Raw genomic sequence first — 26,859 nt, 5'->3', positions numbered from 1 at the left:
CTGCATCAATTTGTATCCTTTTTTTAAAAACTGTCGGTTGTGAGTATGACTATAGTAGTGCTATTTTAAAGGAATAGTTTATGACATTTTGGGAAATACACTTGCTTTTTTTGCCAAGAGTTAGATGAGAAGATCAATATCACTCTCTGCCAGCAGCCGGTTAGCTTAGCTTAGCATAAAGACTGGAAACAGGGGGAAACAGCTAGCCCGGCTCTTTACCTCTAAAGCTAACTAATTAACATGTTATATCTCGTTTGTTTAAATGTTTGTTTAAATATGAAGCTTACACTGTTACAAGTTGTAGTTTTGTTGCCTAAACCTAAAGAAGTTGTTCTTTTGTTACCTAAACCTTGTTGTAGTTTTGTTGCCTAAAGAAGTTGTAGTTTTGTTACCTTAACCTTGTTGTAGTTTTGTTACCTAAACCTTGTTGTAGTTTTGTTACCTTAACCTTGTTGTAGTTTTGTTACCTAAACCTTGTTGTAGTTTTGTTACCTTAACCTTGTTGTAGTTTTGTTACCTAAACCTTGTTGTAGTTTTGTTACCTAAACCTTGTTGTAGTTTTGTTACCTTAACCTTGTTGTAGTTTTGTTACCTAAACCTTGTTGTAGTTTTGTTACCTAAACCTTGTTGTAGTTTGTTACCTAAACCTTGTTGTAGTTTTGTTACCTTAACCTTGTTGTAGTTTTGTTACCTAAACCTTGTTGTAGTTTTGTTACCTTAACCTTGTTGTAGTTTTGTTACCTAAACCTTGTTGTAGTTTTGTTACCTTAACCTTGTTGTAGTTTTGTTACCTAAACCTTGTTTTGTTTGTGTTCAAAAGGTAACGTTTCATTCAGTTTTACGTGTTAGAACGTGATGCCTTTAAGCTTCACTTTCACTTTTACAATGTATTAGGCATAGTAGGCCCCTACTGACCCACATCTATGGTGCTTACACTCCTGTAAAACCAAAGTGTTGTTTGTACACTTACAAACTAATTAAAGAAAAGAGATGGCCTATAAGGTGTGTTAGAGGGACAGACACAGAGCCTTGTTAGCTGTTCTCCCGTTTCCAGTCTTTGTGCTAAGCTAAGCCAAGGTGACAGTAACGGCGGTAGCTTCATGAATAACAGACAGATATGAGACATACACACTGAAAAAGAGAGAGAGAGAAGAGCAGAAACACCAACTTTTGCCAAACCTGTGCAGCCTAACATGTCATCCAGCGCCTCGGGTAGAGCCTGAGAAATCCTCTTTGAAGCTTCTGTGCAGCTCCAATAATGAGGGGGCTGAGCGGCGGGCCCCTATACGTGAGGGGCATCCGGGGCCCTTATTGATCCCCCGTTAATTAGTCCGTAGGTGCACATTGGCGCATAATTAGACTGATACTGAGCTTAATGAATGCAGACAGCCACTAATTCCTCTGGGGCATTGTTCACTGCAGGAAGGATGTAGAATTTGGTGAGACATTATTTTGGGAAAAACATGCTTATTATAGGTATTATCAGCTGAACAGGATGTATATGTCCCATATAGCACTTTTTTTTTTAATGCTGGTCAGTCTGTTTGAAAATGTGACTAATAAAAGGAAAGCAAGCCACCCTGATAACGTACCCTTCACATGCTTTATCAAAGAGGGCTTTTAGCCACTAAGTGCTACTCAACTTGACGGCGACTGATTTGATGGCAATGGACCATGGGGAATGTAAGAAGCAAAGAAAAAAAAAACGAAACAGAAAGAAATTGTTTCAAACTAAATACGTTTTCTGACAAGTGTCACATTGGCCATTTCAGGGATCCACTGAGGACACCGTGGAAGTGCTGTGGGCTGAGAGTCATGCACTGCTGAAGTTTCAAGAGGGATTTTGTAGAACCATACGGATCTTTTATCTGTCTGTTGAACTTCAAAAACTCTTAATCACCTGTGGCCAGAACTGGAAAGTGTTGAGTCGGAGATGCAAGACAGGATGTGATGGATTATTCCAAATCAGTGACAGAGGGGTCAAGTTTCAAAATTAACTTGTGTTTTGGCTTCTTTTGTAGCTCACCAGTGGTGGACTCAGGTTGTCTGTCGGGCAGGGGCGAAAAAAAATAAAAAGGCCACAAGTGCGCAGAAGTTTTTCTAGCATGTAGGGCAGTCTATATGGCACTGCATCATGTTTTTCTCCATTTAAGGCCACCCTAGAGGGCACTTCATCACATTTTCTCCACTGGAAGGCCATCCTAGAGGGCACTGCATCATGTTTTCTCCATTGGAAAGCCACACTAGAGGGTACTTCATCACGTTTTCTCCATTGGAAAGCCACACTAGAGGGCACTTTATCACATGTTCTTCATTGGAAAGCCACACTAGAGGGCACTTTATAAAATTTTCTCCATTGGAAAGCCACACTAGAGGGCACTTTATAAAATTTTCTCCATTGGAAAGCCACACTAGAGGGCACTTTATCACATTTTCTTCATTGGAAAGTCACACTAGAGGGCACTTCATCACGTTTTCTTCATTGGAAAGCCACACTAGAAAGCACTTCATCACGTTTTCTCCACTGGAGGGCAACCCTAGAGGGCACTTTATCACATTTTCTCCATTGGAAAGCCACACTAGAGGGCACTTCATCACGTTTTCTCCACTGGAAGGCCACCCTAGAGGGCACTTTATCATATTTTATCTACCATAGGGGCATCTAAGAAGGCTCCCTTTCCCCCCTTGAGTCTACCAGTGTAGATCACCATCATTTCTTATAGCTATTTAATTTATTCTGCTAGTGGCTATGAGGCTTTTGCTTTTATTCCCCATTTCTATCTCTCTAAATGGACAATCCATTAGTCCATTTCTGACCTTACTTACACTTGATTCCCATTTGCATCCGCAACAGGTGATGCCATTGCACTGTTTGCATGCACTCTTCCCTGTGAGTGCAGAGCATTGCACCCTGAATGAGCTGACGTTTCAGGACGTCCACCAGGGACTAGCGACTTTGTTCTTGCGCCATTCAATAGGAGCGACTCCTCCTGTATCAGTCAATGGTGTTGAATGAGTCAGAGCAGCGATGCTCATTAGCAAAAGGGCAGGAGTCACCTTGCTCCACTCATCCTCAGGGCCACTGTCACTTATCGCTAACAGAGTGTCAGTGTGTCACCGGCATGCTAAACACCCCTACGATCATATTCATGTCGTGGCAGAGAATCAGTGATGTTAATATACAGTACTTCTCCTGCTCTCATGACTGTGTCCCCCTCAAAGTGACTCCTGTCAGCCCAGTTTGCTTTGTTCTCCAAAAAGTTGTCTGATCAATGCCGTGATTATATGTCGGTCACGCATCACGCAACCCTTTGGCCTGACATGATGCAACAGTCACTAATTGCAAGCTACATTTACCCAACTACCCTCCCTTGTAGCATGACAGATGCCGAACAGCATCAGGATCCCAGGGGACGTTCCTGAGCTATAAATAATATGGATCACATACATCTATGCAGGGACCCTGAAGCATCGGTATGCTCGCTTTGATATGTAAATTGAATCCCTGCTTTTTCCCCCCTCCGTGCCCTCGAGTTTGAGTAAGTGAAACAATTTAGAAGAATTTCACAAGGCGTCTCAGGTTGAGAATACTCAAACACCCGTGGTTCCTAAAATAACATTTGATCTTAAAGTTAAGGCATCATTTAATTCAATTGATCAGGAACAATTAATGCCAAAGTCTGTACGTTCACATTAATGAGTAATGATTTTAACGTTAAAGCTGAGGCTAATTTGAACTGCAAACTCTCTGATTTTGCATTTAAAAGCCAATCCTGGGTATTCGCAAGAAGTGCACAGAAAGTGGAAACACCGCATGAAAAATGACATTCATACAGCATTACAAATGCAAAGGTGAGTCATTCAAATGTTGATTGCCTATTAGCAGAATGTGTCAGCGTACATTTGCAATGAGGCACCTAAGAGGCATCCCGACAACAGCCACTCGACGAGGACAAAGTGCATCAGAAAAGAGCGGTGCAAATGGACACTTTAAAGTCTAGTGGTAAAGTGCCTCCAATGTACAGTCTCCAATACGACCACTGAATTGAACAGGCCTAACTGTCACTCCAAATCAGTGACACCAAGGTCAAGTTTTGAGAAAACTGTAGGTTGTGACCTTCAGCATACAAAGCCTGAATCTATGGAAGCCTTTCAGAAACCGCTTTCCCAGTCTATCTAATATCTGTGCACAAAGAAGGAAAACCTGGTGTAAGGAGCATAAAACCTGCACCCCTGGGAAATGAAAAGATCTGAACATCAATGAACCTTTATGGGGAGTTTTGCAACTCAGCGTGCAAAGCACATTTCCACCTCCTCCATCATCCTTCAAAGAGGGATTTTTTTCCTATTCAATAAACACAGTTTCAGACTGTGACAGCATCTAAAGAAGGTTTTGAATCTGTTTTCAAAGCAAAAGTGTGACGCTGCTCCCCTCTTAGGTGCTTAGTGTTATTCTGAGTTTCCGTTATTTTGTCCACAATCGCTCGGGCTCCGAGGTTAGATGTGAGGTGGTGGTTTTTTTTAAACGTGGGACTCTTACTGCTCTTGTCATTGGTGAGGAAAGCTTTTAAAATGATGTCAGTAATCCTCCGAGGAAAAACAAAGAACAGGTCTTTCATTTCCATACAAACATCCTAAGGTGTGTCACGAGAACACCACACATACGCTCACACATTCACTCAAACAAGCACCTCGAAGTGGAAACGAACATCACCATGTGTTGCTAATTCTCAGGTTCGGTATGTACTCCTAAATAAAACCTGATGATTCAGTGTCCCAGCTGATTTAGAGCACATAATGGATCCATTTTGTGAGTCTTTACATGCAGTTAGACGCGAGGAGGAGGGGGTGCAACAAAGCAACATCTTGACTGTAATCTTGTGAATCGCCTCGGGCTATGTACAACCTACTTGTGGTTAGTTAGGCTCCTGTTTATTCGGCCTTGTTTGAAAGTCATTGCCAACCCAAGTTAAACTGAACTACGTCCTTCCACCCTGAGGCGACGTGTTATATCACACAACTCATTCAGGCAGATGGCTGCATATACTTAGCTCAGCTTGCTTTCTGCTGGAGGTTTTTTATAGTGTATGCAAGTGTGCATTGTTGTGTGCATGATAGAAACACATACCCTGGGATGCAAAAAAACAACGTGTGCATAGTGGAGAGCGATGGCTTCCAGCTCATTGCAGAGAAAGAGATTGGCGTTGTATCCAAATCCCTCATCTAATTAATGTTTGAATAACTGTGGCTAATGTAATTCATGCTCGCCCGTGTTGAGAGGGGTCAAGGAGCTTGGGGAAGCCCACCTGAGTTGACAATCACTTGTGTGGGAGTTGTGTGCACAGCCCAGTGAACTGGACACATCAGGAGGGATCGAGAGGAGAGGAAAAAAACACACACACACACTTTAATTACAAAACTCAGCTTGCACACAGAGTTCTTGGGAAACTTGTTGAGTGTAACCTTTTGGCTATATGATCGATGAATATCTGCTCTCTGCACACTGATTAGTTTGTAATAGTTGAAACAACAATGAGTAGATGCTGGTACTCAAATAATAATGACCTAAGATGAAATTAATGTCTCCTGTTTAGAGCAGAACCAACGCTAAAGCAATCGCAACCTGCTACCGTCACAGAGCACTTAGTGAGTTTTTAAAAGGCGCTGTAATTTAATTGCAAGGAATCGTGAGAGCTAATCTAAATTGCTGTCTCGGCAGGGCAAGGGCGACAAAGACGAACCTCACTTTTACTCCATGTGACATACATTAGTTTCATTTTCAAGGAATATAATAAAGAAAACATGTTTATATATAGCAATCAAATGTTTGTTGGTTGTCACCATGGCAGGAATAATTATGAAGTGAGAGAAACACAATGAATTGTGTTATAATTTGATATCTAAGGTAAAGATCAAAAACGTCATTGCAGTTGTGGAGATTACAGCAGGAAACGCATCTGAAGGCTACATCATGATGACATTAGTCTTCTTGCTCATGACTGGGAGCTTTCATGACTACAGAGGTTTACTGAGGGGGATGGTTGTTAAGGTGAACTGTAAGGTGAAACAAAAAAAATACCCCCGCATGGCAAAGATACAAGTTTTGGATAGCGGAAAGGCTTTTCTAAAGATTAAAGAAGATGGTATAGTGTGAACCTTACAACAAAGAAGAGATTTAGGGGCTGAGGCAGGATGTGATAAGCGGCTTAGACTACATACAGAGGTCAGTGTTAGCAAGCAAACTGTTAAATCTACAGATTGCCTGCCACTTCAGAAGTGCAAAACTTGATGCCAAGAGAGGCCGAATGTGTAGCACTAAAAATAGAACCAAAGAAAAAAAACAGGGCTGCTGAGGTCTCGTGCTCTGGACACAGATAACACCGTGTGAAACAAAACTGGCAACTGGTAGTAGCTTCACTGCATCACCAGCAGGATATCCTAAGGTCTGCCAAAGCAGCTGAGGCAGAGATGGTGGATAAACAGAAGCAAGAAAGAAGAAGATGCTCGATATTACATTGTGGGCAACCTGTGACGTGGCTGTGTGAAGACCAAGAGTATCCTCTGGGCTCAGACACAGCGCTGCTTAAACATATCAGAATGCAAAGTCTTTCACAAGGTCAATACGCTTGGCAGCATAACAACAGCCTGGCAGCTGCAATTGAGAGCATATAAACAGAAACTCATGGTTTAACCTTTAGCAGTACAGAAACCAAAACTTACTTTAGAGAAAGAGCTTTTACTTTAACTCAATGTAGAGACATTAGGGAATCCATGTAAATTACTGAGATAAAAACTATAGTTTATCATATAAAAAGTAGATATATCATCGCTTGTCCAGTGAAAATCATAGCATCAGTTATATCAGAACTGGAGAGTATTTGTTCATTGAAAGATGAGCAAAGAACGACACTGACGGATGGAAAGGATGTTTTCGCTCTTCTCCCGACTGGCTTCGGCAAGAGTTTGATTGACAGATGGTTCATCCAATCACCTGTTAAGTATTTTCTTTTTTAAAAAGTGCCTTTCCAAACAGTTTCCAATGCCGGCTTCTCAAATGGTTCTGTGTAAACAAACCATCTGGTACGTCAGGTTAGCAGTTAGCATGGAGTCCGACTGATTCACTGGCTTGGTATTGCTAATATTATTGGTGGCTTTTAACTTGTCACACATATATCATTATCAGGGTATATGTCTGCCGATGAGTAACAAGAAATCGCAGTTTAGAGATGTTCGATATGTTGAGATAAATGATGATGATTTGCTTTCTTTATATGATTATGATATGACAACTATCACCATTTTTTACATTTCTTTTTACAATTAACACTGATAAAGGCACTTGCAAATGACAATGTAGTACAAAATGTAAACTCATACTTTGGTGTTACCTCTTTACTTAAAAGTTCATTAAACTTGTTTTATTTTCTTTATACAAAATGAACCAAAACACCGACAACAAGGAAGATCTTGAGTAGATAAAAATGAGAAAAAACTTTAAATCATACCCTCTAAACTAAAAATAAATCAGATTTGAATATGAATATGTGTTATGTGCTGTACTGTTGCGAAATTACTGGTCCTGGCCTGTAGTTTTTTGTTTTGTTTGGATTAAACAAAGGGATTAAAACGTGTTAATTAGTGAGCTTTAGAAGTGCTGGTAGGCAAATGTTGTTACCTTTGGACTTAAACTTAATTACATCCATCATATACAGGCACATACATGAACTTTGACCTCTGCATTTAAACCATCCTGCTGTGAAGCGCCCGGGGAGCAACTTGGTGGTGTCTCGCTCAAGAACACTTTGACGGTAGGAGTTGGGGATCAAACCACTGACCTTCTGGTTAACCTGCTCTACCCACTGAGCTTTCCTTTAAGGTCCTGATGCTGATCATATATCATTATTGGCCTCTTGTGCAGATTTAGAAGGCACTGATTGCCTCTGTATTGCTAAATGTTTGGATGACCTCCCATTACCACTGGATAAAGGGGGGGACAGTGAAGGACAGCGCAGCTCCTGGCACCTCCTCTCTGTCTGACAGCTGCCTCTCTATGTTGCTCATCCCAAGAAACGATGTCACTCTCGAGTCGTCCAATCACTCAAGTTGATGAATTTACTAGCAGGTCCGACTACCAGCCATCCGTCCTCACTGTACCTGCATCTTCCTTCTCTCCTCTGTGTTTTCTGTGTCTCTAAGCATGAGCGTCCGTACTGTATATTATTCACTCTCTCTCTAGAGGGTTAAGCCTGACGTTGAGAGGCTTCTGTCAGAGGAGCGCTCCAGATTAATGTGTGTATCTCTGCTGATTGATTCATTGCATTAGTTTTATTTGACCGGTTCAGTTGATTGATGCCGAACTCTGGAAGCTTTTAAATTACAGCCACTCAATCGAATTAATCACAGAGAACAAAGTTCAGGATCCTCCGACACATTCAACACCTCAATTCTATTTATTAAAACCACATTATTCACAGTACAGTAACAAACCCACATAGTTTGTTAACTACTTTGGAGCATCACATGATAAGTTATATGTGTTTCTTCTATCTTTTCTTTTCCTGTGCTGTTTTCAGATTTGAGTGCCGCTGCTGTCTGTTGTGATTGTCTCATTTTTTGATTTTGGCCTGGAGCCACTGTGTGATGATCAGTGCCTGTTAGCTCCTCGCTGATGATCAGAAAGAAACCAACCAGGGAACAGACACCTACACAAACAATTAGAGAGGAGGAATGCTTTGCAGCTCACTGTAGAAAACTCACAGTCATCTTCTGATCATAACCAGTAAAACAGAGAAAAGAAAACAAAGGATGAGTCACTGGATTTACTCAGGGAAAAACTTAATGAGGTCAGTTAAGTACATTGTTTTTTTATTGGACAGACACCCATCTAATGATCTTCTGATGTGGTAAAGACAAAATCAAGTTTTTGTGCCTTTCTGCACAAGGGCTCTCAAGACATTCTTTGACCCCACTCCATCACAATATATAACACAATATATACAATCCTCATTTAAATGCTCGACAATGCATCTCATCCTGCACAAACACAGCTGATTTCACTGAATCTCCGCTGGCTTGCATCCTGTCTAACGTGGTGGAGGACATCTATTATGTGTGCTAAGGGGCAAATGCCCAGTGCGATCATCTGAGAGGACTCTGAGGGGTTTTGTGAACACGGCTTTAAGAGATTCTACACATATACAGCCATGGGGCAAGGCTTTCTTGGAAACGAGCACATTTCAGTCATATCACATCTCCGGTTTCTTACAGACAAAAGCCAAAATGTCACCCTTTGCTTTGTTGTTGTTGACTAAACTGGTCACTGCTGTGAGATGATGATAGATGAGCATTTCTATTATGACGCAGTCTCGGCTATCCTCATGCTGAACCGTAACTTATTGTCTAAAAAAAGAAGTTGCAGCAGACATGCTCGGTTGAAGAAAGGACCGCACCGACTGTTTTCTCTCATTAGCGCTTCACTTGACAATAAATACATCCCACGTCTACCAATATCTGCTCTTCAAAACAAAGCATACCACTGGGAAGAGTTTCGCCATGCACGTTAGGATATTACATAAGGAAAAAAATGGTTATATGATAGAAGGCATAACCATTTTAATCTGTGTAATGGCAACTTTGATATTGTTTTGGATATTAACCCAGATAAAAAGTCCTTGCATAAACATATCTAAGTTAATCACTGATCACTGTGAGACAGGAAGAAACCCATTCGACCCAGGGCGATTCGAGGATCAGACCTTTAGGGGGGCTCAGCCTCCAATGAGAATGTTACACGTGTATAGTCAAGGGTGTAGGTTTTGTTTCAACATTGGGGGGGAGACGTATTAAGTGGTGGGTCTGGGAGTCGTCCACCAGGACATTTTGAGAACTTCATTTCCTGCATTCTGGTGAATTTTATGCACCAATTTATGCCTTTTCCGACTCAACTTGTAAAGGAAAACACCAGATGACAATTCATAATATTAACAAAATTATAATGGAATATAAAGCAATAAGGCGCTCAGTCATTTTGTATTGCTTTCAAATATTTATTCTCCTGTATATAAACTTTTCTCATTTGATGTTAACCCATTATATATTATACTGCATGCAAATAACTGCATGGTTTTTGCCCAAAACTGCATGCGATTATCATCTTGAGGTCAGAAGTCAAGGGAAATGGTCATGCCAGTTTTTCCTCACCAAAATTTTACTTTGGAGCATTATTTAACCTCTTTCTTGACAAGCTATGAAATGGTTGGTACTAATGGATTCCTTAGGGTTTCTAGTTAGTCAATATCTTCACTAGTGTTAAGACTAAATAAGCCCATAGTAGCCTCTTAAAGACAGTAAAGTCTCAGAGGGTTAGATAATTATTTTCTAGGGGTGCCTAAAAGAGTCTAAAATCTCCCCTGCATTCGACCATTTCAGCCCTTAATGCCTCTGATTGTTACATGAGTGGTAGCTGCGTTGAAAGAAAAAGAGATTTTTAAGGTCTTTGACGCTCAGAGACAAATCTAAAATAAAGAAAACCATTTGAAATGTTTCTTTTCTCTGGCTGTCTTCTGTCACATCGGCCTGTATGATAACTGTCAACGTTGATGCATATGATGTTTGTCTGCACTATAAGGCCTGGAGTCACTTTGTTCTCCTGCAGCTGATCATACATAAAGAAATCTCAGACCCAGTATATTTTGACAGAAACACTGAGTTATAAATGATCCAAACCTTATAGCCATGAGACTACGCAGGCAAGACAGTATCAGCATTATGTGTTCAGATTAAGGGGCCAATCTAAGAGCCAAATATGGTCAAAGTGTGTTATCAAGGAGCGACGAAAACTGGGTTACAATTTTGGTAGAATGGCTTTGCCCTAGATTTCTATTGAGATGGCAATTTCTGTCATGTTATGAAGCAGCCAAACCTACACAGTCTCAGAGTGGACGTCTGCTGCCTCTCGCATTCGAGTGAAACATTATTCGTCACGTATCTCTGAAATAAAACATCGTTAATGTGGAAATCATCCACGGAAGCAGGACATATATTTCCTGGAACCCTTCAATATACATCTCATTTCCTGAACATGAAACATAAGGATGAAATAATGACATGACCCACAGCTGCAAGCATACCAAAGATCTTCAGTACGCATTTCAGTAGCAACGGGCAATTAATGAATGAGCAAAGTAGGTGTACGACAATCGAGAACGTTTCATTTGGACTAAATAGTGAGATATACTTGCCAGTGATCAATAAGATACCAGATATTCATGTTTGTTAAATCCAGATGTGGACCAGTGACGTGGCCTATGACTGAAAATATTTATAGTGCTGTCCCCTTTTGCCCTTTTCCACACCAATATAAAAATAAAACTTTATTTTATTTCCACCATCCTGGTGCTGTAAACAATAACTAGCACACCAAATGTGTGTTATATAGTCCTGAACAAATGGAACATTTACGCCTCTTGTTTTGAGTAACCTTTGCTAAAAACTGCAGCTGTTCTAGGAAATTACTGAGGCTCTTATAAAGATGTTGTGACCTGTTTTAAAAGATTTACACCTTTTCTGGGAACAAATAGGCTTGGGGCTGAGTGCCATAGACAGGGGAGAGACGTCATTTTGGTGTTTTCAAAGGATTTGTTGAACATACGAAAATAGAATGTATCCTATAATATAATGTATTCAGTACATTATGCATAGACAGCTGGTTAGATAAGCTTTTTTAAATTGAAGTTATTAGGATGTTTAGTCTCCTTATTGATCAATTTGAACTGGAGAATCCAGCCATCGTCGTACACAAATAGAAAAGGAAATTTGACCAAGATTAAATATTCTATGTGAGGAGATTGGCATCCACTATGTGAACAAGCATTGGAGAGTCAACACATCCAGAGCTACACATGCTAGATTCATATAGACAGAACGGCCCTCGGGGGGTTTCGCTGCATTACGGACAGCTTTGCTTTACACGTTCTCATCCGGGCTGCACACACATACTGTTGAGTTGCATGCAAACAACAGAGGAGAAGCCCAGATGTCTCACATTTTAATTTTTCAAAAGGTGATCATTTCAAGAGCTTCAGAGGATTGTTCTGTTTTACCATTTCAAATGTCTTGCTTGAGAAATGCGTCAACAGCTCCTTTTTTAAAAGCAGCTGAGTTGCACTGAAGATTACTTCAAGTAAACCGGAGGGGATGCTGGTCAGCAGCTTTCATTCTGCATAATTAATGAGTCCTTTTAGCCTTAAACTGCCACGACTGAACATTATCATACTTATATATCTAGTGGGCTGGTTGTATGAAAGCTTTGTGTGGTTTTGTGATAAACTGTAAAACCAGAAATGCCACTTCTGTAAAATGTTTCATCTCTTTTTTTCTCTTAAGATGAAAGGCCAAGCTCCCACTTCTATTAGAGAGGTGTTTTTATAACAGCTTATATCACTGGACTATAAAGCAGAAGGACACCTGAGCTCCAGTGCTGAGGTCAGGTGGTGGTCTAAGTGTGGAGCCCTGTGGGCGCTGCAGTCCCAGCGATCGGCACCAGAGTACCTGTTCATACAATCAAATACCAGAGTGACCTTGTTTATGAAAATGAGTTTGTCAAAGTCGAGCAAAACACCGGAAGTATTAGGAAAAACATGGCTAAATCCTCTGGGGGAAAGCTGTCCAATTATTTAGGAAAGGACAGAAGCACTTGTCCCTCCTCGTAGCAGATCGCAATTAGAAAGGCAAATGATCAATTAAAACAATCTGTTGCCATGGAGAGTTTGTTTGTCTGACAGTGTTTCTGTGAAATCCATTCTCAGAATCACTTTGAAGTGTCTGGTATTGAGATTTCCATCTAAACAGTTTTTTGGTATTTTCCACCTGCAGGAAGAGGTCAGACACAAAGGTCATATTAAGTGGCAACATCCTAATTTCCCCCGGAGAAATCATTAAAGTTTTATCTAATCTAATCGTCTGAGAGACTCGCCCTAATTGAGGAAACAAAGGGATAATGATTTAAGCCTGAGTCTTTTCCGGTGTGGCGTCACAAAGAGAGGATTTCTCTCCCCGCGATCGGTGCAGGGACAGTGATTTGAAAATGAGGTGACATGAGTTGACCACGAGCAGTCACTCTTCTCATCTGGCGGTGTTTTTCTATTTGTGTCAGCCAACATGTGTTTCTCATGATGGGACCTGACACCTCCCCCGGAGCAGAGCGGAGCATGAAGAGCGACAAAGTGGAGAGGCTGTAGGAGGAAAAACACTTTCACGCCGACTGAAAATTACTCCGATCACCTAAAATGTCTAAAGATAATATGTGAATTTTCAAAGATGGCAGATAGTCTGAAGAAAAACCCACCTTGTACTTCATTTCTACATTTACAAAATCTAATTTTCTTCTCTCCCCTTTCTTAAATTGCCTGTTTTTTTTTTATGTGAGTTCACAATGTGTGTTACAGTAAGTTACTTTGACCTCTGCCTATACTCATATATAGGTCTGGAGCTTTTCCCCGGGCTGAATGTCTGGCTGAAATGGATTTACTGTTAAGGATTAATGGGAAGGGTTTTTATCACATTGTGAAAGGTGACTTAACAAATATATGGAGTTTATGCTTGAGTGGAAAAGTGCCAACTTTTCAAATGTTTCCACAGACATTAGTATTTCATTATATTGCACAATAGCTGAACTAAGTGTGAAACAGACAAGTGAGAGCTCTACTTTTTTTTTATTACCATCAAACTATTTGAGATTCTAATGGCTGATATGGGATTAATTATTTCTCCATCTTGAAAGCGTGGCCTGGCGGTGTGATGGGCCCCTCCGGAGCGAGGTGGCTGAGGCTCCCAGTGTGGCCGAGGTAGTGACGTATATGTGCAGCAGCAATGAATCACTGGGAGACAATGCAGATGCCCATTCACTGAATGCAACACAGGTCAGCTGTTGACTCATTAGTGTGGTGCAATATGCAGAAACAAAGTCAGTCTTGCAGATTGCACCAAAACATACCTGTTGTATACCTGCAACTATTTGATGCATTTCCAATATGTTAAGTCTCTTAATTATTTATCACTCTTGCAGAATGGCACTGTGACTGCTGCAGGGTTGATCAAAAAAGAACAATCACTGTATTTTGTCTTTTAATAAGGAATATCTTTGTCATGCAAAAACATTTAAATCTGATTCTGGACACATCATTCTGCTAAATTCAAACTTATCTTGACTTAATACTCTGTTTGATCATTCTCCTCTCCTCCAGTGCAAATGCCAGCAGGTGTGGCACCTATAGGCCTATGGTGCAATATGCAGAAACAAAGTCAGTCCTGCAGATTGCACCAAAACATACCTGTTGTACCTGCAAACTATTTGATGCATTTCCAATATGTTAAGTCTCTCAATTATTAATCATTATTGCAAAATGGCAATGTTGCTGCTGCAGAGTTGACCAAAAAAGAACAATCATTGTATTTCGTCTTTTAATAAGGAATATTTTTGTCATGCAAAACATTTAAATCTTAATTCTGGACACATAATTCTGCTAAATTCAAACTTATCTTGACTTTTTTTTGATCATCCTCCTCTCCTCCAGTGCAAATGCCAGCAGGTGTGGCACCTATAGGCCTATTCCGAAAGCAACCGAGGTAGACGCTGGTGCACGCGCGCGCACGCTCACATATGACTCATCTCGTCTAAACTAAAGCACTTTGTCAGAGGCGTCCATTCACGTTACACTGCATGCAAAGGACGCGCAGACTCAATCTCGACTCTGAGCGCGACACTTGTAGTGAGGTTGGCTATATAAGTCCATTCAGCATCTACTCCTTAAGTAACTATATACTTGTTTCCTCAAAGAAGAGAAGGAGGGCGGCATCTCGCCAACTACCTGGCAACATCCAAGGCTCCTCTAAAGATTGAAGGTATGAAAAAGCTTCATTTATTTCATCCATATTGTGAGTTTTTCCTGCATGAGTTCTTTTGGCATGTTACATTTTCTCAGAAGTGCTCTTTTTTAGTTATTACACTGCATTTTCAAACTTGTTTTTGTTCATAGTGCTGGAAAAAAAGCAATAATTAATGCTTAAACTTCCACAGTTTATCCATTACTGAGCCAAAAAAGCTCAATCTCTCTTTTACGCGCAAACATTCCACATTACGCACCAATTCACCAAAGACTATTTCCTATAATTACTGCAGATGAATCACACAATCTCTCAAAACAAGAAATAAGCTGCAACACTTTTGTTCCTAGTTACCACACAACATGCAATGCCTGTTTTTTTTCGTGCGTAAATTCCTCATTACGCAGCACATAACGTTTTTATCTATTCTTTTGTTATTATACTGTTTAACTTGCACCAACAAAACCAAAAACCAAATTCCTAGTGTATACCTCTCATACACCTGGCAATAAACACTATTCTGATTCTGATTCTGATTCTGATTCTAATTCTGATTCTGATTCGAACACATCTGCTTTTTCGTGCGTAAATTCCCCATTACGCAGCACATCTGCACACTAGTTTTTGGGGATAAAACAAATAATCTTTTATTATTTTTTTTTCTCCCAGATTCCTGTTGATATCCTGACATGAAGCTCAATCTACTTGGCACCACCGTGATTCTGCTTGTTGCCTTCTTACCGCGCTTTGAATGTCGGGCTATTGAGAGCCCTGGCGGTGCATTGCGCGTCCCAGCTCCACAAACCCAAAACTCCCAGCAGCAGCAGCAGTCTGGCCCCATCCTGGAGCGGCTTGGAGAGGAGTATTTCATCCGCCTGGGCAACGGGGACTCTAACTCTTTCCCATCACCTGCCATCTACAACAACAGAGCATTGCAACTCCAGCTGACGCGGCGTCTTTTACAAGGGAAAGTTGGGAACATCAGGGCGCTCATAAGCGACGGTGACGGTGACGAGTCGATGGAGATGGAGATGGAGAGAGGAAGGAGGTCCGAGGACCCGCCGATATCCCTGGATCTCACCTTCCACCTGCTGCGGGAGATGATGGAGATGTCCCGGGCGGAACAGCTGGCTCAGCAGGCGCAGAATAACAGAAGAATGATGGAGCTCTTCGGGAAATGAAGTTCCAGTCCACCAAAGATATCCCCTCCATCTCTTTTCTTTTTCTTTTTTTGCATTTTTAACCATCAGCACAAAACATGCTCTGTACAATTTAGTGCTGCTTTTTATCACTCTTATTATTTATATAGCTTTAACCTCAAAACTATGGAGCTTGACTTATAATGATCCATTTTAAATGTTGGGTGTCAAATCTGTAGAATCACAACGTTTCTTCATATTTGAGATTTTGGTTGAGACATGAAAATACTGCATTGACAAAAATTGGCATTTTTTTGTTTTAGATTATGAATCCCTGTATTTATGATATTTATGTTTGTTAATAAACTTATGTGCAACCAGTCATTTTCTGTTGTGCAAGAGAACGTCTTATATCTATATTTTTTAATAAAAAATTAAAAGCACTTCTCTGTGGATATCCTTACATATAAGTTAATAATAAATTAACTATTCCCAGTTACTTAAATTACTAATTTGATTAACTTAATGTTTCTTGACATATAGATTTGTAGTTTTACATTGGACAAATTGAATATAAGTTGTAAGAGAGAGAGCACATCTTGAGTCTTGCCTACACAAATATTGATTGATAGAGAAAGGTTCTTCTGGGTGAATATATAAACCTTATATGTATGGTGTAACCATGGCATTGCTCTGGAGCCAAGTCGTGGGTTAACACCGTGCCCCCTCTCTGACACACAAAAAGAGCTGCATCAACAAACAATGTTTGTACCAAAGATGTTTCTAAGGATGCTGTGAGAGCGCCTGCAGTCACGCAGGTGAAGAACATCCATACAGCATCCTTTCTCCTAAACCCTTAATCCTCAAGAGGCAATTCTCATTATACCAGCGAGCAGCAGCTGAAAGACGCACCACTGACAGCAAATGAGTGTGAAAGATACTCTGTGTTTGTGCTTATCCGTGTGTGTGTGCTGTGCTGATCCTTGACCCACAGTGTAACTAAACAAGAGCTGTGGGTGTGAGTCATCCTATTCTGTTTGGCCCACTTAGCAACTTGAGGCTTAGCGCTGCATTGAGCCCATTTGTAAAGGATCCAACTCACCGAGAGACGGTGTCCAATAATTAGATGGGACTCAATAGTGGAGTCACAGCAAAGGTGAGACCATCGCAGGGCAGCAAATAGATTTCTGAGGGTTTGAGGCACGCTGCAGTCTGATATGTACAGTAGGTCGTGGGCAGGATTGGTATCCCAACTGTAAAGAACAAGCTTTAAAAGTGTCACTAATGCCTTTTCTAGATGGATTTCCTTTGACAGAAATAAATGAAAAGGAGTGTGAAGAAGAGATGAAGCAAGCGAGAAAGAGAAAAATCTCTTTTTCCTTTACACATGCACACACACACAGACGCACAGTGGTGTTACATAAAATCTTTTTCATTGGTTATTCAGTCAATGCAAAGACCTTATAGTGACAGTTGTGTTAGTCTGAGAAACTGTAAGCATTTGTACAGTTCAGTTTTAATGACACATAATATATAATACACCGTAACGTGGCAAAATGTGGTGTCCATATAGGAAAATATACCTGTGTTACACAACAACGACACATAATACAGGCTGCTAAGTGTCTGAATTACTGAAATGTCACAGTGATAGTTTTTTACTCATAAAGTTATATCACTCATAAAAAAGTCTAGGACTGGGAGGAAAACCTGAGGCCCTCTCTTCTCATGCTCGCTAATGATGTAGTTTCTCCCAAAAGGTCAGCGACATAAAAAATGTATGAATTCTGGAAATAACCAATAATTACCCATAGCCTGTCTGTCGTTCAATACGTCAATAAAAAGCAAAAAAGAAGGACCTAAAATGTGTATTTAACCAGACAAAATCAGATCAGTCAGTATGCAGTGATGCACGCTAACACAATCACAATAAAAGAGAGAGAAGGGAATTGAAACTTCTCTCTCTTCCTTTAGATCTACCTCAGCAACTCAGACTTTCCCTTCGGCACAGATCTAAATCTGTCTCACTGTTCCCCCAATCTGGGAGAAAAGTATCACAACTGACCTGAAATCAACATCTAGGAGCAAAACTTTATCCTCTCCTGGTTTTCTAGGTGTTTGTCGGGGCCGGCGGCTGACAGCTAGGTCGAGGCAGCGCTCTTGGCTGCGCTTGGGGAGGCGTTACTCTGCTGGGGGGCAGAAGGTTGGACAGAGGCGGCTGTAACAGCGCCGCCTCCCGAAACAGTCTGGGCCCCCTCTCCTTCCTCGGTGCCTGCTTCTTCATCCTCATCCTCTTCGTCCTCGTCGTCATCATCTGTAGTGAGAATAGGAAGGGAAATAAAAGTCAGATTACAACAAGTCAGAGCTGTAAGAAGTACATTGCTGCCATCACCGACTCTGTCCCATCACCTTGGAGGAAGTCGAGGCTGCGCAGGGCCTTGCCCTCTGTCTTGAACTCCACGGTGTAATGATCCATATTCTCATAACCGCGCTCAACTTTGTCCAAGTGAGCCGTACTGGTTGCTTCTTCAAGCCTGAGTGCAAAAAGGTGCAATTTGCATTATTTAACCTTAGAGAGTCAATGTAACACAATCAAAATCTGAGATGTTTAACACACACACGTTATTTCGGGATGCCGAAGCTAAAGATATGATTCGCTACATTTCACAGATTTATTTTCGACAGCTCCCAGAGAGCAGGTGTGACCTCGTTGCATTAGGCTGTGGAGGTGCAGATGTAAATGTGGTAAATCATTCACAAGAATATGATAAAAAACAAAACTGCAAACAACACAAGGGCACTAAAAAAAGAAGAAAGGCACACCCAGTAGTAGTTTTTAATAGAAAGGAAAGGATTTTTTTAACCTTAACATGACAATATGTTATATTTTTTTAGCAAACATACTACATTATATTCCCCTTTACCCATTGTCAGTGTAATTATTGCTGCATAAAGACATGTACTCACTTTTTGAGGAGAGGCTTTGTGTTCTGAAAGAGACAAGAGAAAGAAATACTAAACATCCATTCAGCTTATACATAAAATACTGATAATTGAAACCATCTTATATGGAGTTTATGCCAAAACTTTGAACCCCATTTTGACTCTGACCTGTAGAAATAAAGCCATTTCCGGCTCCTCCATAGTCTGGATACCCAGCTCCACCATCTTACAGCTCTCGTCCAGGTGGTCTCCGTACTTCTTGGTCAGGCCCCGGATATAGTTCACCTTCTCTTCCTGTTCGGCCGTCACCTTCTGACTCATCTCCCTCTTCTTCCCCTCCAGGACGGAGTACAGCTGGTCAAACTTCTCGCACACCAGGGTCTTCTGCCTCCGACCGTTCTCCTATACATGCATGCGTGAGAGACAGAAGGAGACACGCACAGGGAAAGATAACAAATTCTGAAAGTCCGTTCATATTAATCATTCATCGCAGTCTTGTCGGTGAGAAAAGTATGTAAATGCAACTCTAGGTTATTCAGAATATTTATAATAGTTGTTGCTTTCTGTGTATAATAAATACTGAAAACTGTATAAATGTCCTGGTTCGCCTGTCTTCCGCCCCTCAGGTAGTGCCATATGTGCAGGGAAGGACAGTGAAGCTCATTCTGCATGTCTGTGTTGAGTGACGCTACTGAGGGTGACGCCTGGGGGACTGGAGCCACTCCAGCTTCCTCCCTACTATGTCCAACCATAGGAGCGCTGTCTGTTATCCCCGCCATCAATTACACTGCTCATTTTTAATGCCAATGGGCCAGTGGCAGAGTGGAGTGCACTGCTAAGTGCATGTTGAAGAAAATGTGGAAAAGAGAGAGTAAGACAGACTAAGGACACCAAAACATTAATTTTCCCCTCTCCACCTCTGTCTGAATCGCACAGACGGATAAAAGCAGACAGAGTGGCTAGTGACAAGGACACATTACGTCTGTCTGTGCAGGTGAGTGCAGGTGCATTAGTGTGTGCATGGAGCGAGGCTTGCTGCGTGAGTGAGCGGCCGGGCGCTGCAGCAATCAGACACTGACCTCTATGGCACGACAGGCTTCCTCTAGCTGACTAACGATGCCTTGCATCCTGTCGTTGTTACCGACCATCATGGCGATCCCGTCACTCAGCTCCGTCTGGGGGGCAAGGACACGGCAGAGTGAATACCTGAGATCAAGTGTGCTTCAAATCTGGGACAAAGTTATAATGCATGTGAGATGTATTTCTATTCCTAATACTCTCGTGATTGACAGTATTCAGGAGTATTTCAGGCCTCACCTTCTTTGTCTGGTAGATGCTGGTGATGGGCGCCACCTCACAGTCTTTGTGAGCTCCAAACACCTTACACATGGAGCACGTGGGCACGCCGTGGGTCACGCAGTAGATGTTGATCTTTTCCTCTTCGTGGACGTCACACATGGGCGTTTCTTCCTTTCTCTCTGGCGTCGGCTTGCTGCTGTTGAGGTTTTAAAGGAAACATAGTATCTCCCTGTCAGGTCGCACCTTTCAGTGCATATTGATGTGACACGTAATGTCAGTTTGATAATGTCACAGGTACACATCTCAGTAGTTTATTGACGATCCATCAGTCTGGCCTTGCCATGCACATGGACTGTCAGCACTGTAATCAATACATTGCTATTACACTGTGTAGTACAGGTGTGGGTGCACGTGTATAGCGTTGTATATCTATCTTTTATGAATAACTTATACATACATTGTTGGGTCAGTTCATCCCATAAAAATGACTCAAGATAATTGTCCGTAAAATTACCACAAAATCTTGATTTAGAATGAGTGTATGAGTGTTATCGTGGATCTTCTATCATACAAGCCCTTTGGCTTTACAGCCAACTACTCAGATCGGGGCAATCATCTGTGTGGATAGATGACGACAACGAGAAATCTTCTGACATCTACTCCAGCTCTCTGACTCAGAAGCCACTGGCACTGATGCCACACCAGCAACCTCTACACTTCCTGCCTTCATATCACCAGTTGTTCTCCTTTATCATCCTCTATTCACTGCCCTCGGGATTAAAGACAGCTTTGACTAATAAACAAAGCTTTTCTCTTAACTGTGAAGGTGAAACTGTAATAAGGTGATCACTATTTACTTAGATTGTGTCTTCTGAACACAGCACATCTGTGTATGTGATCTGTCTCACCTGCTGGACTCCTGTTTGAACATGTCGATGATGTTCTCGACCAGCAGGTTCCTCTGCAGCCCGTAAACGCCGTGCCTGTCCAGAACCACCTCATGTCTGCAGGACGGGCATCGGAAGCGGCCGCCGGACGACAAGGAGCCCGCTCTCGTTGGAAGGTATGGGTTTGAAGCCTGTAAACAATCACAGTTCAAACCTCAAATTTAGCATGATGACACGCAGTTTTATTCCATAAATATATCTCATTAACAAAAAAATTATGAAATTGTTTTACTCAGCAGTTTTGAAATGTTAATCCAATGAATTAACAGTCCATTATATAAAAGTGAACCACTATCACCAAAACTCAAAAACACTGAACTCAAATCAGTTAACAGGTGCTTTAATAAAGGGACTTACACTTAGCAACAACTAAATCTTAAATTTCCCAAGCTCACAATGATTTCTGATGCTGGTAATGATTCATTATATTAATATTGTTTGTAAACACGGCCTTAACCTGTTCAATTGTGATCAGCTGTGACACTAAAAATGCTCTCTAAGATAACTATCGTTAGCTCAAAACAGTGAATTCTAATTGACTTTGGACTCCTGCAGGCCAGGAGAATGATAGCTTTGTCTTGGAGAAAAATGGATGTACCTTGGATACATATATGGGTGAGGGAGATGGCATCTTGTGTTGTACTGGAGAGACTTACATACATAACCAGAGGAAAAGCAGCAGGATTTGAAAAAGTGTGGAAACCTTTGTTGGAGTTTCTTGGACGTCAAGGGGTCACAGTCAAATTGAACCTGCTGTGTGTTGCTTAGTGCTGTTGTTGAAATTGTTGTGTTGTTGTGGTTTTTTTTTGTTCTTCTTCTTTGAGGTATTTATTTATTTTGTCTTATCTTTTATTTTCTTTGTTTTCTTTGTTAGATATGTGAAATACATGAAATGCCATGTCTCTCTTTCTTTGATTACTGTGGAAATTCTGACTAAACATTTCATTGTATAATTTAATTATTAATATTGTTAGTCTGCCTGTATGTGTATATATGTATATATGCTTATATGTAAAACTCAATAAAATAATGTTTAAAAAAATAATGCTGTCAAAACTCTCCAATGTATATGATAATATTATATACATGTCATCTATATTGTCCAAACAAGTTACTGGTTTGGCCTTTCATACACAAAAAATGTAGGCCAAGTTGCTAAAAATATCAAAACAGTGTTCCTCAAGTTTACTAATAATAAACTACAATGCTAAAAAACGATTAACCAAACTACTCAGAGGCATTTTGTTCAAGTTGCTTACCTGGAAAACATCATTGGCACATTTTCTACAGAGGTTGTGCTGGCAGGGCAGGATAACCACAGGCTTTGTAAACATCTCCAGGCATATGGGACAAATCAGCTGCTTCTCCAGGTTATCCATGCTATTCATTTTGACAAATAGACAATAAAACACCCACCAAAACTAATTAGATAAGCCCACTAAAGCTGGTAAAGTTAGAAAATAGTCCTTTTAGGAAAGCAATAGAGTAGGCCTGTAGTCTAAGCTAGAGAGTAGGCCTGCTGCTCTTGTCCTAGTGTGTGTGGGGGGCTCCTATCTAGCTGGTGTCAGTTCTGTTTTTAGCAGCTATTGCTGTCACGTCGAAGGTTGCCATTTTTACCTTGCCCATATTTGAAACTGAGCAGGGGCAGTACCGAACAGCTGCCTATAAACTCTACATCCTCTCTACACTGCTATCAGAGGTGACTGTGCGTCTGTGCAGGCTGTTTTATTTAGGGTGGAGGAGGCTTTAACATTGCATCACATCTAGAAAGCAGCATGCTCCTGGACAATTACATCTATATATTTTCTTGCAGTCACTGAACACATGATGATTTTAATGATGACGTTTGTTCTCATAACATAATCTTATGTTTAAACAATAGACGAATTATATCTTTACAAATAATGCAGAAAAAAACTACAGTTTTAGTCTTTTCATCACTTCATGTGTACTTTATATTTTTGTAGATAAATGTTACTGTGTGTATATATATATATGCACACTATGTATTTACTGTAATTACTTTGATATTTATACTTATATTTATTTTATTTATATTATAAGTAACACGCTGGTATAATAAAAAAGTCAATAGATGTGCTTAACTAAGATATACATGTCTTTAAACTTTTACCCTATTAACTGTTGGACTGACGTCATCAATGCTAATTTAGCATGACGTCAATGCTAATTTAGCATGACGTCATGCTAACTTTTAAGATAACAGATAGTTGCTAGCTAAGCTTACCAATGCATGACATTTCTGTCCAACTTCTCTTGTATTTAAAGTATATAAAGTATATAAAGTAACCAGTAAAGCAAATAAAAGAAAAACTCACCACATCCGGACAACAATATGTAACTAACTGTCTTTAACCGTTAGCATGACGTCAATGCTAACGTTTGAGATAACCGGCAGTTTAGTGATGGGAATTCCGGCTCTTTTTAGTGAGCCAGATCATTTGGCTCAGCTCACCAAGAAGAACCGGCTCTTTCGGCTCCCCAAACGGCTCTTCATTTTACCACTTCTGCCTTTTATAATTCAGCCAAATTTAGCGCTGTTTTGACCTATGATTAGTATGTGTGCACATATATATCACTTAAATTATTCAATATAATTATACTAAACCTTATAATTTCCAGAATACCATAATTTTACATGCTGCTTCGTTTCCGACTGTCACTCATCTTTTCAGCTATTCACGCATCGCACTCCTCTCTCTCTTTCTCTCCTCCTCTTCCTCCTGCTCTGTACCTGTAGACTGTCAGCGTGCCGCCCCTCCCCGCCCCTTCCCTGCTTGATGGTATGATCCTTGAGTGTGTTCCAATCCGCGTACTTCTGTACTTACACTTACTATTTTGAGTGCATAAGTGCGTTCACACTGGGAAGTACGGCAAAATGCAGTGCACTCAAAGTACCCGGATGTTGTACTCAAAACGGTCAAATCGTTGAGTGTGGAACGCTGGACACTTTTCACACTCAATTGTCGCCATCTTGGCTACGTAGCGAAAGGGGCGGGACCACGACCACTATTCAAACATACGTAAATAACAGAATAAAACAATACGTAAACATACCGGTGCATTTTCAGCCAACAGCAGGACAGATCGTAGGCGACGACGTTGGAAACCTAATTTTCACTCTGCTTTCATTTTTTTCTTCAACAAAGCAGGCAGATATTTTGGCGGGTAGTTGACGGGTAAAACCTGAAGGAGGCATCAATACAACACAAAGGATGCCAGCTGCCGTAAAACCCCGAAGAAGAAGAAGATATTTTGGCCGGTAGCGAGCCGTGGTCAAATGTTGCGATCGTCATTTCCGGTCAGTGCGCCGCAGAGTATTCGATCTGAGACGACCCTACCCCATTGAAATTTACGCACTACTCAATTGAGTACAGAGTGCACACAGTGCACTACATTGAAGTGTACTTCATGAAGTATGTGGATTGGAACACACTCCTTATCTTTCATCACATGATTGGTCGCACGGACGTCATTAACACAACATTCAGTCACAGTCAGTGCATGGAGTGCCCGTGGCACGGAGAACATCATCCTATCATTCTGCCTTGAATTAAGTAAAGAAAAAAAACGTCTCTCGGACTGGAGCCGGCTCTTATCGTTCACTTAAAAGAGCCGGCTCAATGAACCGGCTCGTCCGTGACCAGCACATCACTCTGGTAGTTGCTAGCCAGCACCATCCAGGTAGACATCGGAAGATCCGTCGTGTAAACTTCGAGGCAGCAACTTTATTTTAACCAAAGGCACGATGTCCATGTCTATAAAAAAGGTAATTTGTAATATTAGTTACCTAACCTACCGAACTCTGAATCCAGAGAACAATATTGAACTGTCTATTATCATTGTGTTTAGTGGAAACAGCATAAAATGAACCAAAAAAAAAACATTTGGAGAATGCGGGCATCGATCCCGCTACTTCTCGCATGCTAAGCGAGCGCTCTACCATTTGAGCTAATTCCCCATGAAGACCTACAGAACATTATATCTCATTTTGAAATGAATGCTTAGAGACATGTTCAACTGTATGTTAACGGAGGTCTGTGTGAAATGTTCACGTGTTGTTGTAATATGTGACGTATAATAGCTACGGTAGCTGTAGCATTACCGTGGCAAGTAGAAGGCTAAACTAGCATTCATTTAGCTAGCTTAGAGTGAATAGTTGAGCGGATCATTTTGCAATTGATAACACCAGCTTCTTTGTGATATGATAAAGTATTATAATTCAGAAAGCAGGACCAGCTCCCTTCGATAGCTCAGTTGGTAGAGCGGAGGACTGTAGTGGTTACATGGGAATCCTTAGGTCGCTGGTTCAAATCCGGCTCGAAGGAGAGATTACTTTTTCTCTTCATGCAATTTGGTACTGTTTTTTTCCTTTCTTGTAAACGGCAGTAATCTACTAATGCAAGTCAGTGTTTTCATTTACTATTTTACAAATAAACTAAATAGTAAGTGTAATATGCTGGAAACTTACACCTGATAGGATACATAGCAGTTTCTTTCTTTAGTAAAGTGCATAATTTCATTCATGTTTATGAGTGTTTTAATTTATTTATATTTATTTATGAAGTCTCCTTAAGGATGGAGAGATGAAGGAAATCCGTCAAAGTGAGGACATTTTGCTGGTCTTTACAGGTTTATAGTGAGTTGGTGAGTCATATTTAAACATTTTAGACATACGTTATCACTGAAAATGTTATTCTCCAACCTCCCCTTTCAAATTTGTCTCTCTTTGTTTCAGTTGGTGTCCACCCAGGGGGACAACATACATAGATGCATCATCATCATCGTCATCATCATCAGCATCATCATCAGCATCATCATCATCATCGTCGTCATTATACCACAGGTTGGGAACCAAAAATCATCACCTTCATATCCAACTTTTAACTGTAACGTTTCTGTGACTTGTGATCTGTGAAAATGTAAAATAGCAGATTTATTTCCTTTTGCCATTATATGTGATAAGTATAGGCATGTGTGTCTCACCCGATTCCTCTTTTCTGTTTATATATTTTTCTTGTGATCTACAACAAATGATGTTACTTCATGATGCTATGGGGACACCACTTCATTCAGTTTTAATTAGTAGTCTTTAAAAAATGCCAGACTAGTATGATTACATATTCATGAACAATAAGCAAGGACTGCTCAAATGCTCGCCATTTAGATGGCTCAATTAAGAACATGCTCTGGGTATGTCTTTATGATTTAAGTGAATTCATAATTTTTAAGCCATTACTGTCTGACTCATAAAATTGCAGTGTCTGTTGGTAAAAGGGCAATAAAGATTGAAGATTGACAAATTAATAAGAGCAGTTTGAAGATTGCTTGACGATGAAAAACTGATGTGAATGCCAGACAGAAGCTGCCAGTTTAAAGAGCTCAGTGTGACCCTCCTGTTCCTCTGTTTTTGCTCAGTGGTGGTACATGGTGTTTTGATTACATAGTGAAATGGTCTGCGGGTACTGCCAAGGTCACAAAATACACACATGCACTCACACACAACCACACACATAAAGGTCTACAAGCTCATAAGCAAGATAAAAATGTATATGGATCCAGAGCAAAGGATGCCATCTGTTCTCTTGTATGAATATTTCAGTTAGATGGAAGTCATATTGTATTCA

At 40.7% G+C, this 26,859-nt stretch overlaps 3 protein-coding genes and 1 non-coding gene across 8 annotated transcripts in view; 3 read left to right on the top strand and 1 right to left on the bottom strand.

The window, feature by feature from the left end:
- The window catches only part of crhb (corticotropin releasing hormone b), a 28,900-nt gene extending 12,435 nt beyond the window's left edge, over positions 1-16,465 (top strand). Inside the window, exons 2-3 of the mRNA XM_037756278.1 lie at positions 14,837-14,901; positions 15,553-16,465. Coding sequence (XP_037612206.1) covers positions 15,573-16,064 — 492 coding nt within the window. The 5' untranslated portion in view covers positions 14,837-14,901; positions 15,553-15,572 and the 3' untranslated portion in view covers positions 16,065-16,465. The remainder of the gene's footprint in view (positions 1-14,836; positions 14,902-15,552) is intronic.
- Positions 16,466-17,522: 1,057 nt separating this feature from the next.
- On the bottom strand, positions 17,523-23,666 carry trim55b (tripartite motif containing 55b). Of its 3 annotated transcripts, XM_037756274.1 has the most exons (9): positions 23,551-23,666; positions 22,471-22,591; positions 21,173-21,342; positions 20,283-20,460; positions 20,045-20,140; positions 19,134-19,367; positions 18,990-19,012; positions 18,432-18,556; positions 18,164-18,336 (listed from the first exon to the last, which is right to left on the bottom strand). In XM_037756274.1, the coding sequence occupies exons 1-9, from the start codon at positions 23,553-23,555 to the stop codon at positions 18,164-18,166; spliced, it is 1,125 nt and encodes a 374-aa protein (XP_037612202.1). In that variant the 5' UTR covers positions 23,556-23,666. The 3 variants fall into 3 exon arrangements, with proteins under 3 accessions (XP_037612203.1, XP_037612201.1, XP_037612202.1); XM_037756275.1 differs by lacking the exon at positions 23,551-23,666 and having other exon boundaries at positions 17,523-18,336; positions 20,283-20,457; positions 22,471-22,733; XM_037756273.1 differs by lacking the exon at positions 23,551-23,666 and having other exon boundaries at positions 17,523-18,336; positions 22,471-22,599.
- A 1,235-nt stretch (positions 23,667-24,901) lies between these two features.
- Positions 24,902-26,859, top strand: part of pde7a (phosphodiesterase 7A) — a 35,394-nt gene continuing 33,436 nt past the window's right edge. For all 3 annotated transcript variants that reach the window (XM_037756272.1, XM_037756271.1, XM_037756270.1), the window contains exons 1-3: positions 24,902-25,001; positions 25,800-25,879; positions 25,971-26,078. The gene's annotated coding sequence lies outside the window, so the exon portion shown is untranslated. The remainder of the gene's footprint in view (positions 25,002-25,799; positions 25,880-25,970; positions 26,079-26,859) is intronic.
- trnay-gua lies at positions 25,475-25,560 on the top strand. Its single transcript is given in 2 exon segments — positions 25,475-25,511; positions 25,525-25,560. It is a non-coding gene; the product is annotated as a tRNA-Tyr (tRNA).

The sequence above is a fragment of the Sebastes umbrosus genome, chromosome 21 (assembly GCF_015220745.1).
Source record: "Sebastes umbrosus isolate fSebUmb1 chromosome 21, fSebUmb1.pri, whole genome shotgun sequence".
In the NCBI taxonomy this organism is placed as follows: Eukaryota; Metazoa; Chordata; class Actinopteri; order Perciformes; family Sebastidae; genus Sebastes; species Sebastes umbrosus.
This window is presented reverse-complemented; position numbering and strand designations above follow the sequence as displayed.